Genomic DNA, 13,370 nt, shown 5'->3' on the forward strand with positions numbered 1-13,370 from the left:
CCTCAGAAACACACAAACGCATTTTTAAGAATTGACTTTTGGAGGATTCTAAAAGACTGACTGATTCCAAAAGAGCTCCTGGAAAATACCAAGTACTAAAGACGAAGAAGAAAAATAAAATACTGAAGAAATAATGAGGGAGGAAAGTAAAAAGAATTGTGTGGTGACTGAGTTGACATCAACCATTTTCTCCTATTATCCTCATCACCTAATTAATCTGAATCTATTAACCGATGTGGTTAACCGTCCTCTTACCCTGAGATTGCCACTCCCTTTGCTAAACTACCTTTCCGTGGGGCAGTTAGACTAGTGCCTTACAAATGTAGCCACTGGATCAGGTAGGACTCTGCCCTGGAACTATTTACACACTCAAAGAGCTCCTGGGCTGCATGTGGCCCAAGGGCTGCAGGTAGAAGAAGCTTGTGATAAAGCTTAGGATGAACAAGCTTGTGGTAAAGGATAGGATGTTGAACATACCAGCAATGGTATTTTATATCCTTTGTAGCTATTGAAAATGGGAATAATTTCTTCATTTCTTTAACAGCCTTTAAGATTGTTTGCTTTTGGCATACACAAATGCCACTCATTTTGTATGTTGTCTTTGTATCCTAAATTTTTAGTTAAAGATCTTTTGTTAAAGATCCCCCTGCCTTGGCCTCTCAAAGTGCTGAGATTACAGGCATGAGCCAACTCACCTGGCCTTAAATGAACGAATTTTTGACTTCCACTCTATCCCTAATGCTGTGAATTTCTTGATTCATGAAAGGAATATGGATATGTGACATGAATGGATATCTGGTTCAATCCATTAATCTGCGGAAAGCCAAAAACCCAATCGGGATTAACTGGGCAGAGCTTCAGAAATGCAATCAGATATCGCTCTTTGATTGGAAGCCAGCAGTGGATACGTGGAAGGCGTGGGTGGGAGTTGTGATTAGAAAGGTCAAGAAAAGCTTCTAAAGACCCACAGGAGAGACCCGAAGTCTTCAAGCCTGGAGTTCCTACTTGGTTCTTCCTGAGGTCTGAGCACCCTGCAAACTGAGTCCAGATCTGGTAAGTCACTAATTTCTGGAAGGACACTCCCATCTGATCTACAGTCAGCCGGTCTGGGATGGTGACAGTGCAGCCTACGACGGCACAGAGCTGTATCCTGTCTTTTTGTCTTTTTTTCATAAGAACAGTTTCAAGCTTTGATCTTTTTTTTCTAAATGCAGTCTTGTCTTTTCAAAAATGTTGATTGTGCTTTTCTTTACGTCTTTTCAGAATTCTCGTTGGGGGCCATTCTGTGGAGAGACAAACACTTTGCTGTTGTGGCCGCATTTCTGACCTCGAGCCGCAGTCGGCTTCTCCACGTAGAACTCGGCAGCAGGAGACTTAGAATCGAATCTGTTCTTCCCTCCCACCTCCTGTTTTTGGCTTTTTGAGAAATCTTAGCAACCGACACGATGGCCAGCAACGTTACCAACAAGATGGATCCTCACTCCATGAACTCCCGTGTGTTCATTGGGAATCTCAACACTCCTGTTGTCAAGAAATCTGATGTGGAGGCAATCTTTTCCAAGTATGGCAAAATTGCAGGCTGCTCTGTTCATAAGGGCTTTGCCTTCGTTCAATATGGTAAGGAGAAAAATGCCCGGGCTGCTGTAGCAGGAGAGGATGGCAGAATGATTGCTGGCCAGGTTGTAGATATTAACCTGGCTGCAGAGCCAAAAGTGAATCGAGGAAACGCAGGTGTGAAACGATCAGCAGCGGAGATGTACGGCTCCTCTTTTGACTTGGACTATAACTTTCAACGGGCTTATTATGATGGGATGTACAGTTTCCCAGCACGTGTACCTCCTCCTCCTCCTATTGCTCTGGCTGTAGTGCCCTCGAAATGCCAGCGTGTATCAGGAAACACCTCACGAAGGGGCAAAAGTGGCTCCAATTCTAAGAGCGGAAAGTGGGGATCTTCCAAGTCTGGAAAGCTGAATGGAGATGACCTTCAGGCCATTAAGCAGGAGTTGACCCAGATAAAACACAAAGTGGATTCTCTCCTGGAAAACCTGGAAAAAACTGAAAGGGAACAGAGCAAACAAGGAGTAGAGGTGAAGAATGCTAAGTCTGAAGAGGAGCAGAGCAGCAGCTCCGTGAAGACAGATGCGACTCAGGTGAAGATGGAGTGTGAGGGGGGTGCAGATGACTCTGCTGAGGAGGGGCACCCACTGGATGATGATGATAATGAAGATCAGGGGGATGACCAGCTGGAGTTGATCGAGGATGATCAAAAAGGGGCTGAGGAAGGAGAGGATGACAGAGACAGCGCCAATGGCCAGGATGACTCCTAAGCACATAGTGGGGTTTAGAAATCTTATCGCATTATTTCCTTACCTAGGCGCTTGTCTAACAACAAATTTTTCACCAGATCCTCTCCCTTAGTATCTTCAGCACATGCTTACTGTTCTCCCCATCCTTGTCCTTCCCATATTCATTAATTCATATTGCCCTGCGCCTAGTCCCATTTTCACTTCCCTTGACGCTCCTAGTAGGTTTCCTAAGTCTTACCCTGTAATGTTTGCTTTTAATTTTGATACCTCTTTATGACTTAACAGTAAAAAGGATGTATGGTTTTTATCAACTGTCTCCAAAATAATCTCTCGTTATGCAGGGAATACAGTTCTTTTCTTTCATACATAAGTTCAGTAGTTGCTTCCCTAACTGCAAAGGCCATCTCACTGAGTTGAGCAGCTCCTGAAAGCAGCTTGGAGTTAGAAGTATGTGTGTTACACCCCATATTAGTGTGCTGTGTGGGGCAGTTCAACAAAAATGTAACAATGTATTTTTGTGAATGACAGTTGGCATGTCAAATGCATCCTCAGAAAAATAATTAGTGTTATAGTCTTAAAATTCGTTTTCTAAAGTTGATACTGTGGGTTATTTTTGTGAACAGCTTGATGTTTGGGACCTTTTTCCTCAAAATAAACAAGTCATTATTAAACCAGGAATTTAAAGAAAAAAATTTCTTGGTGGGAGCAGTGACTCATGCCTGTAATTCCAACAGTTTGGGAGTCCAAGGCGGGAGGATCATTTCAGCACAGGGGTTCGAGAACAACCTGGACAACATGGCACAACCCTATCTCTACAAAACATTTGTTTTGAGGGTTGGGGATGGTATCTGGCTCTGTAACCCAGGCTGGAGTGCAGTGGCACGATCTCAACTCACTCCAACATCCGCCTCCCAGGTCAGGTGATTCTCATGCCTCAGCCTCCTGAGTAGCTGGGATTATAGCCACCCACCACCATGCCCAGCTAATTTTTGTATTTTTGGTAGAAACAGGGTTTCACCATGTTGGCCAGGCTGGTCTCGAACTCCTAACCTCAAGTGATCCACCTGCCTTGGCCTCCCAAAGTGCTGGGATTACACCAGTGAGCCACCAATGCCCTCCCTCTTTTTTAAAAATTAGCCGGGCATGGTGGCATGCATCTGTAGTTCCAGCTACTTTGGTGGCTGAGGTGGGAGAATCCCTTGAGCTTAGAAGATTGAGGCTGCAGTGACCCATGCTCACACCACTGCTGTACTCCAGCCTGGGCAACAGAGTGAGACCATGTCAAAAAATAAAAACTTAACCAAACAGTTTTTTTAAAAAATCCAATTAATTCCCACCTATGAGTGAGAACATGTGGTGTTTGGTTTTTTGTCCTTGCGATAGTTTAGTGAGAATGATGATTTCCAGTTTCATCCATGTCCCTACAAAGGACATGAACTGATCATTTTTTATAGCTGCATAGTATTCCATGGTGTATATGTGCCACATTTTCTTAATCCTGTCTATCATTGTTGGACATTTGGGTTGGTTCCAAGTCTTTGCTATTGTGAATAGTTCCGCAATAAACATATGCGTGTATGTGTCTTTATAGCAGCATGATTTATAGTCCTTTGGGTATATACCCAGTAATGGGATGGCTGGGTCAAATTTTATTTCTAGTTCTAGATCCCTGAGGAATCGCCACACTGACTTCCACAATGTTTGAACTAGTTTACATTTCCACCAGTGTTCCTATTTCTCCACATCCTCTCCAGCACCTGTTGTTTCTGACTTTTTAATGAGAACACATGGACACAGGAAGGGGAACATCACACTCCGGGGACTGTTGTGGGGTGGGGAGAGGCGGGAGGGATAGCATCAGGAGATATACCTAATGCTAAATGACGAGTTAATGGGTGCAGCACACCAACATGGAACATGGATACCAGGATTCCAGGTTGATCCTCACATTTAGCTTCCAATAAAGCTTTATTTAATTATTTCTACCTCAATGGCCTTAACTTCTGTTGATACCAGCTTGCATGGTAATGGTTTGAATTGGGGCAGGAACAAAAAATATTTCTATGAGTTTTATAAAGTAATCTTTGCATGCCATCTGCATTGAAGAATGAATAGGTTCCTCTCCAAATATGTCCTGAGTATTGATGCATCCAATAAATAAAACCATTATGTATTCATATAGTAGATCTATAGATGCATTCTATTTGCCTCTAGAGTTTCCAATGAACCAATGTCTAGTTTCAGCAAGTTCTCTGATTATATGGCAGAGGGAGAGTTTTATCAAGAGATGTTGGCCGGGCACGGTGGCTCACCAGTGAAACAGTGAAACACCATCTCTAATAAAAATACAAAAAAATTAGCTAGGCATGGTGATGTGCACCTGTAACTCCAGCTATTCAGGAGGCTGAGTCAGGAGAATTGCTTGAACCTGGGAGGTGGAAGTAGCAGTGAGCTGACATTGCACCACTGCACTCCTGCCTAGGTGACAGAGTGAGACTTTCTCTCAAAAAAAAAAAAAAAAACCTTTGAGGACAAAACGTTGTTCACTCATGATTTGTATTTAATGTACTTCCACTAGAAGTGAGAAATTCTCATAGTTTACATAATATTTTAATATTATCAATCACTCCAAAGGCATATCTACTATTTGTAAAAGTACTAACTACTTTGACTATATGACAAGCTCCAGTAGGGGTGTATATTACTGTCAATTGTCTGATATAAACTCTAAAATAAACACAAAAGAATTAACCAACTTTTAAAACAGGAAAAACAGGCTGGGTGTTGTGGCTCATGTCTGTAATCCAGCACTCTGGGAGGCCAAATCCAGCAGATCATGAAGTCAGAAGATGGAGACCATCTTGGCCAACATAGAGAAACCCCATCTCTACTAAAAATACAAAAGTTAGACAGGCATGGTGGTGCAGGCCTGTAACCCAAGCTACTCAGGAGGCTGAGAAAGGAGAATCGCTTGAACTAGGGAGTAGGAGGTTGCAGGGAGCTGAGATCTCGCCACTGCATTCCAGCTGGGGCAGCAGACTGAGACTCCATCTCAAAAAAAAAAAAAAAAAAAAAGCCAGTGCGGTGGTGGCTGATGCTTGTAATCCCAGCAGTTTGGGAGGCCAAGACAGGCAGATCACGACATCAAATGATCGAGACCATCCTAGCCAACATGCTGAAACCCCGCCTCTACTAAAAATACAAAAATTAGCTGGGCATGGTGGTACCCGCCCATAGTCCTAGCTACTTGAGAGGCTGAGGCAGGAGAATCCCTTGAACCCAGGAGGAGGAGGTTGCAGTGAGCCAAGATCATGCCACTGCACTCCAACCTGGTGACAGAGACTCCATCTCAAAACAAACAAACAAACAAACAAAAAACAACAACAAAAAACAAAAAAAAGCTGGAAAAGTAAATTCTGAAAGAATTTCCATCTCTATGAGTTCATCTTCAGAAGTGATAGCATTTCCTGCTTGGCATTTTTCTCCTACATTTTTGGCGTAAGATCTATCAACAAAAAGTATGAACCTAGGTTTGTGTAATGGAATATCTTAAACATCAATAGGAGGAGTCAATAGTTCTGATGTCACACACACATGTATGGTCTTCTCCATCATCAGAAAATGGCAACAAAGTGGTAGAGTTATGCAGAGTGTAGCATTTGGAATGGAGATTTGAAGGTGACAAGGAAAGGATTTTGTAAGACATTAGTCTACAAGTTGAAAAATGTTGGTTCATGTCACAATATCTTTGTTTATTTATTGATTGATTGATGTAATTTATTTATTTTTTGAGACCGAGTCTTGCCCTCTCACCAGGTTGGAGTGCAGTGGCACGATCTCGGCTCACTGCAACCTCTGCCTCCCCAGTTCAAGCAATTCTCCTGCCTTAGCCTCCTGAGTAGCTGGGACTACAGGCGCCTGCCACTATGCCTGGCTAATTTTTTGTATTTTTAGTAAAGACAGAGTTTCACCGTGTTAGCTAGGATGATCTCGATCTCCTGACCTCGTGATCTGCCCGCCTCAGCCTCCGAAAGTTCTGGGATCACAGGCGTGAGCCACTATGCCTGGCCGGTTCGCATCAAAATTTAAGAGGTATTCAATTGCATATGAAACTTGTAGGTAAAGTTAATTTCTTTTTTCTTTAAAGCATGCATTTATTTATATATTGATTTATAATGTATTTATTAATTTTTTTTTGAGGTGGAGTTTCACTCTTGTTTTCCAGGCTGGAGTGCAGTGGCACGATCTTGGTTCACTGCAATCTCCACCTGCCAGTTCAAGTGATTCTCCTGCCTCAGTCTCCCAGTTAGCTGGAAATACAGGTGCAGGCCTCCACACACAGCTAATTTTTGTATTTTTAGTAGAGAGAGAGTTTCACCATGTTGGCCAGGCTGGTCTGGAACTCCTGACCACTGGTGATCCACGCACCTCGGCCTCTGAAAGTGCTGAGATTACAGGCCTGAACCACCCTGTCCGGCCTACACTCATCACTTTTAATACCTTCTACATCACATGAGGAAGAAGAGCAGAAACACTTGAGTACTTCACGAAGGTCAAGGTTGGTATAAGTTTGGATTCCAATATGATCAATTTCTGCTTCTAGGGAACCAACCAGTTCAGGTTAAGGAAGGTCAGGAAACTCTAGGGTTTTCTCTCCCTCCAAAGAAAGCTTTACCTATCACCTTAACTTAGAAAGCAAATCTCATCCCCGTGTTGGCACTTAGTAAAAAGTCATTCTTTTCTAAAAATGGTCCAAATGTCATTTGGACTGCTTCAAACACAGGAATTTTCTGAACTTCATGTGAAACCTCTCCTCACAAATATTTTCCTTACTCCAAGGGATCTGCTGATACATCAGGTTGGGGTGTAAACTGGATATGGCAGCCCTGGTATCCACCAACTCTGTACCAAAGTCTGCATTGATCTGCATCTCAGCTTCTCCACTTTTTAATTTGAGGGTACTATGGGAAATGATTTACCAGAGAGTTATTTGAAGTTCTATCAATACGGAGCCATCAGAAATGTCCTCGGTGGCTCATGCCTGCAATCCCATCACTTCAGGAGGCTGAGGCTGGGGGATAACCTGAGGTTGGGCATTGGAGACCAGCCTGACCAACAAGGAGAAACACTGTCTCTACCAAAAATACAAAATTAGCTGGCTGTAGTGGCACATGACTGTAATCCTAGCTACCTGGGAGGCTGAGAGAGTAGAATCACTTGAACCGGGAGGTGGAGGTTGCAGTAGGCTGAGATTGTGCCATTGCACTCCAGCCTGGGCAACAAGAGTCTGGGAACTACCGAGATTAGACCCAGTTACACTAATGTGTCCTATGCATAGAGATAAGTTACCAGTAATGAAATCAATAATCGTCATACGCCACCCATTTGCATCTATAGCTTCTTCTCAGTGCTGAGTCGTTTAATTTTAAATATTAACCAACCGTGTGTGAGAGCAGGTTCTACTATTAGTTGTGATCCTTCCCATTCATCTAAATGACTCCATAGCCAGCAATTGCTATGGTTAGTGATAGTGGCTAAATTTTGAATAGGAGACCTTAGAAAGTGTTTGCTTTGAGTGGTGAAAGTACGTAACAAAATAAAATGTAGGCTTGATCATTTTGTGTTAATACAAAACAAAACCAAGTCTCAGTCAATGGAAAGAGATCAAATGGAGTTTTGTTCCATTTTCTTAAAAAAGCTGTCTACCATGTGATGATGTCTGCTTCTAAGAAAGGCTTTTTTCCTTGGTTATCTTTAATTTAAACCACCTGGTATTCATGGACTACTATGCAGCCATAAAAAATGATGAGTTCATGTCCTTTGTAGGGACATGGATGAAACTGGAAAACATCATTCTCAGTAAACTATCGCAAGGACAAAAAACCAAACACTGCATGTTCTCACTCATAGGTGGGAATTGAACAATGAGAACTCATGGACACAGGAAGGGGAACATCACACTCCGGGGACTGTTGTAGGGTGGGGGGAGGGGGGAGGGACAGCATTAGGAGATATACCTAATGCTAAATGACGAGTTAATGGGTGCAGCAAAACAACATGGCACATGGATACATATGTAACAAACCTGCACATTGTGCACATGTACCCTAAAACCTAAAATATAATAATAATAATAAAAAAAGTTAAATCACCTGGTATAGTCCCAGCCAATGCTGCTCATGGGCAGATTTCCCTTGGGGCCATTTTAAAAGATGCAATCTCCAAATGCTAGGGCATGAAGGTCCAAACATCATCGAAAGCCTCCTTTACCAACTGGAAATAGGCTTTGAAAGGTCTTGCGGTACTGAGTCATATTGTTACTGAATGATGGGCTCACTCTCCTAAGTGCATAGAACCCGATACTACACCACCATAGTTTGAGAAAAGCAAAAAAGGCTGGGCACGGTGGCTCATGCCTATAATCCCAGCACTTTAGGAGGCCGAGGCAGTCAGATCACAAGGTCAGGGGTTTGAGACCAGCCTGGTCAACATGGTGTAACCTTGTCTCTACTAAAAATACACAAATTAGCTGAGTGTGGTGACCCATGCCTCTAATCCCAGCTACTAGGGAGGCTGAGTCAGAAGAATTGCTTGATCCTGGGAGGCAGAGGTTGCAGTGAACTGAGATTGCACCTCTGCAGTCCAGCCTGGGTGACAGGGCAAGACTCCAGTTTGGGAAAGAATAATAAATTATTAAGAGTTAACTGGGCTGGGCACAGTGGCTCATGCCTGCAATCCAGCACCTTAGGAGGCTGAGGCAGGCAGATCACAAGGTCAGGAGTTCCAGACCAGGCTGACCAATATGGTGAGACTCCCTCTCTACTAAAAATACAAAAATTAGTCAGGCATGGTGGTGCATGCCTGTAATCCCATCTACTGGGGAGGCTGATGCAGGAATCACTTGAACCCAGAAGGCCAAGGTTGCAGTGAGCTGAGATCACACCACTGCGCTCCAGCCTGGGCAACAGAGCCAAATTCTGTCTCAAAGAAAAAAATAAAAATAAAAATAAAAAAGAGTTAACTGACAAGGAGATAGGAGACAAGTCCCAAACCTGTCTCCCCAATCTGGGGATGGTGGAGCAAGCTCGCATGGCCTTTCCAACTGGTTTCAGGTGATGCCAATTCAAACAGTCAGCCAGGCTGTGTTAACGGTTAAGAGGTTAAACCTTTTTCCCATCGGACATGCCTGAGCAATTTGGGGTTTTCAATTTAAGCAATGGTTAATCTGTTGGAGTTGAACCCCTGGTTACACGATCAGAGCTAAAAGGTGCAGGGGATACATGAGGTTCTATTATCAAAGGCATAGGTTATCCAGCAAATACTTTATGATCAGTGCTTCTGATTGTAGTTGGTGAAAAAAAATACCTTATGAGGGATCTGGCTGTGTTTTCCCACAGGGGTGGTAAAATTGCATTAAAGTAATCCAGTCTTGCTGGGTGTGGTGGCTCACGCCTGTAATCTCAGCACTTTGGGAGCCTGAGGCTGGCGGAACACTTGAAGCCAGGAGTTGACCAGCCTGGGCAACATGGTGAAACCCCGTTATCTACTAGAAATACAAAAATTAGCTGGGTGTGGTGGCATGCCTGTAATCCCAGCTATTTGGGAGGCTGAGGCATGAGAATTACTTGAACCCAGGAGGCAGAGGTTGCAGTGAGCTGAGATAGCACCACTGTACTCCAGCTTGGGCATCAGAGACTCTGTGTCAAAAAAAAAAAAAAGTAATCCAATCTTTTTTGTTAATTTAACTAATTTTAGTTTTAAGATACCATTTGTTCACTCGACCTTTGTAGAATACCAAGGATAATGAAGTTAATGGTAGTGCCATTAGATCTGTAAAATCTTGTCTGTGTGATAACCTGCCCAGTAAACTGAGATCTCCTACCACTGGAAATTTCTCCAGAGGTGGACCAGAAAGGAAACACATTTTATAATCATTTATTCACTATGACTATGGCATCAGCCTTTCTAAAAAGGTAAGCTGCAACCCATCCTGAAAACAGACACACAATCACAAAAATTGTAGCCTTTTTACATGGCTCACTGTCATCATTGGTCCATGACAACCCCCTTTCTTGCAGCTATATATGTGTATGTCTACCTATTCATATCTATATCTGTTTCCTTTTATTACCATTACTCACTTCCACTCCCCTTTCCAGATATAGCTGCTCTACTCTTTGACCTAGCCTTGAATTTGCACGTGACCTTATATAAGTATATGGAAAGTACATAGAATATATACTTGCATTTTTATGTGTATTTATTTTAATCGACATATATGCTATAGTGTATGGTGATACAGAAGAGGGCCTCACAATTAATTATCCAGCCCCGGACACTTTGGAGAGTGAATGGACATGCTGTTATAATTATTATTAGTAGTATTTTTTGGAGATGGAGTCTTGCTCTGTGGCCAGGCTGGAGTGCAAAGGTGCTATCTTGGCTCAATGCAACCTCCACCTCTTGGGTTCAACTGCTTCTCCTGCCTCAGCCTCCCGAGTACCTGGGATTACAGGTGCCTACCACCATGCCCGGCTATTTTTTGTATTTTTAGTAGAAATGGAGTTTCTCCATGTTGGCCAGGCTGGTCTCGAACTCCTGACCTCAGGTGATCCACCTGCCTCGGCTTCCCAAAGTGCTGGGATTACAGGTGTGAGCCACCGGGCATGGCCTCTCACGTGCCTTTTTTAAATTGATGGGAAAATGACACCCAGGATAATTTATGGCCATTGTGGGAATTATTGGAAATCTTTAAGACTGTTTTTCTTACAAAACCACAATGGTAGGATTAAACAGTCTGAATGGAATGCTAGCATGTAGAGCCTTCTAAATGCTCCTTCTCTCCTTTTTTGGGGAATTTGGGATCTGCCTACTGATTACAATTGGATTTTTTTTAAACTGCTTGGTTAAGATTTTTTTTTTTTTTTTCGACAGAGTGTGACTCTGCTGCCCAGGCTGGATTACAGCACTGGTGTGAGCATGGCCACTGCAGCATCAATCTGCTGGGCTCAAGGAATTCTTCCACCTCAGCCACCCAAGTAGCTGGGACTACAGATGCATGCCACCATGTGTGGGGAAAAGAGAGATCAGACTGTTACTGTGTCTATGTAGAAAAGGAAGACATAAGAAACTCCATTTTGACCTGTACCCTGAAGAATTGCTTTGCCCTGAGATGCTGCTGCTCTGTAACTTTGCCCCAACCTTGAGCTCACAAAAACATGCGTTGTATGGAATCAAGGTTTAAGGGATCTAGGGCAGTGCAGGATGTGCCTTGTTAACAGTATATTTACAGGCAATATGCTTGGTAAAATCATCACCATTCTCCATTCTCGATAAACCAGGGGCACAATGCACTGTGGAAAGCCACAGGGACCTCTGCCATGGAAAGCCGGGTATTGTCCAAGGTTTCTCCCCGTGTGATAGCCTGAGATATGGCCTTGTGGGATGGGAAAGACCTGACCATCCCCCAGCCCAACACCCGTGAAAGGTCTATGCTGAGGAGGATTAGTAAAAGAGGAAGGCCTCTTGCAGTTGAGATAAGAGGAAGGCCGCTGTCTCCTGCCTGCCCCTGGGAACGAAATGTCTCGGTATAAAACCCGATTGTAGATTTGTTCTATTCTGAGTTAGGAGAAAAACCGCCCTGTGGTGGGAGGCGAGACATGATGGCAGCAATGCTGCTCTGTTACTCTTTACTCCGCTGAGATGTTCGGGTGGAGAGGAGCATACATCTGGCCTACATGCACATCCAGGCAGAGTACCTTCCCTTGAACTTATTTGTGACACAGATTCCTTTGCTCACATGTTTTATGCTGAGCGCCGGTCCCCTGGGCCCACTGTTCTTTCTCCATACTTTGTCTCTGAGTCTTATTTCTTTTCTCAGTCTCTCGTCCCACCTGATGCGATACGCCCACAGGTGTGGAGGGGCTGCTCCCCTTCAACCATGCCCATCTAATTTTTAAAAAAGAAGCAGGACATTGGTGGCTCACTGGTGTAATCCCAGCCCTTTGGGAGGCCAAGGCAGGTGGACCACTTGAGGTTAGGAGTTCGAGACCAGTCTGGCCAACATGGTGAACTGCCGTCTCTACCAAAATTATAAAAATTAGCTGTGCATGGTAGTGGGTGGCTATAATCCCAGCTACTCAGGAGGCTGAGGTATGAGAATCGCTTGAGCCTGGGAGGCGGATTTTGGAGTGAGCTGAGATTGTGCCACTGCATTCCAGCCTGGGTAACAGAGTGAAACTCCATCCTGCCCCTCAAACAAATGTTTTGTAGAGATGGGGTTTTGCAATGTTGCTCAGGTTGGTCTCCAACCCCTGGGCTCAAATGATCCTCCCGCCTTGGCCTCTCAAAGTGTTGTAATTACAGGCATGAGTCACTGCTCCCACCAAGAAATTTTTTTCATTAAATTCCTGGTTTAATAAGAACTTGTTTATTTTGAGGAAAAAAGGTCCCAAACACCAAGCTGTTCACAAGAATAACCCACAGTATCAACTTTAGAAAACGAATTTTAAGACTATAACACTAATTATTTTTCAGAGGATGCATTTGACATGCCAACTGTCATTCACAAAAATACATTGTTACATTTTTGTTGAACTGCCCCACACAGCACACTAATATGGGGTGTAACACACATACTTCTAACTCCAAGCTGCTTTCAGGAGCTGCTCAACTCAGTGAGATGGCCTTTGCAGTTAGGGAAGCAACTACTGAACTTATGTATGAAAGAAAAGAACTGTATTCCCTGCATAACGAGAGATTATTTTGGAGACAGTTGATAAAAACCATACATCCTTTTTACTGTTAAGTCATAAAGAGGTATCAAAATTAAAAGCAAACATTACAGGGTAAGACTTAGGAAACCTACTAGGAGCGTCAAGGGAAGTGAAAATGGGACTAGGCGCAGGGCAATATGAATTAATGAATATGGGAAGGACAAGGATGGGGAGAACAGTAAGCATGTGCTGAAGATACTAAGGGAGAGGATCTGGTGAAAAATTTGTTGTTAGACAAGCGCCTAGGTAAGGAAATAATGCGATAAGATTTCTAAACCCCACTATGTGC

General features: G+C 43.4%; 1 protein-coding gene across 1 annotated transcript; it reads left to right on the plus strand.

Annotated features, from left to right (window-relative positions):
* The first annotated feature begins 1,430 nt into the window (after positions 1 to 1,430).
* LOC115833011 (heterogeneous nuclear ribonucleoprotein C-like 1) lies at positions 1,431 to 2,327 on the plus strand. Its single transcript, XM_030805495.1, has one exon. It carries the CDS (start codon positions 1,446 to 1,448, stop codon positions 2,325 to 2,327), a length of 882 nt encoding a protein of 293 aa, XP_030661355.1. The 5' UTR covers positions 1,431 to 1,445.
* The last annotated feature ends 11,043 nt before the right edge of the window (positions 2,328 to 13,370 follow it).

This window comes from Nomascus leucogenys, chromosome 24 (genome assembly GCF_006542625.1).
Source record: "Nomascus leucogenys isolate Asia chromosome 24, Asia_NLE_v1, whole genome shotgun sequence".
In the NCBI taxonomy this organism is placed as follows: Eukaryota; Metazoa; Chordata; class Mammalia; order Primates; family Hylobatidae; genus Nomascus; species Nomascus leucogenys.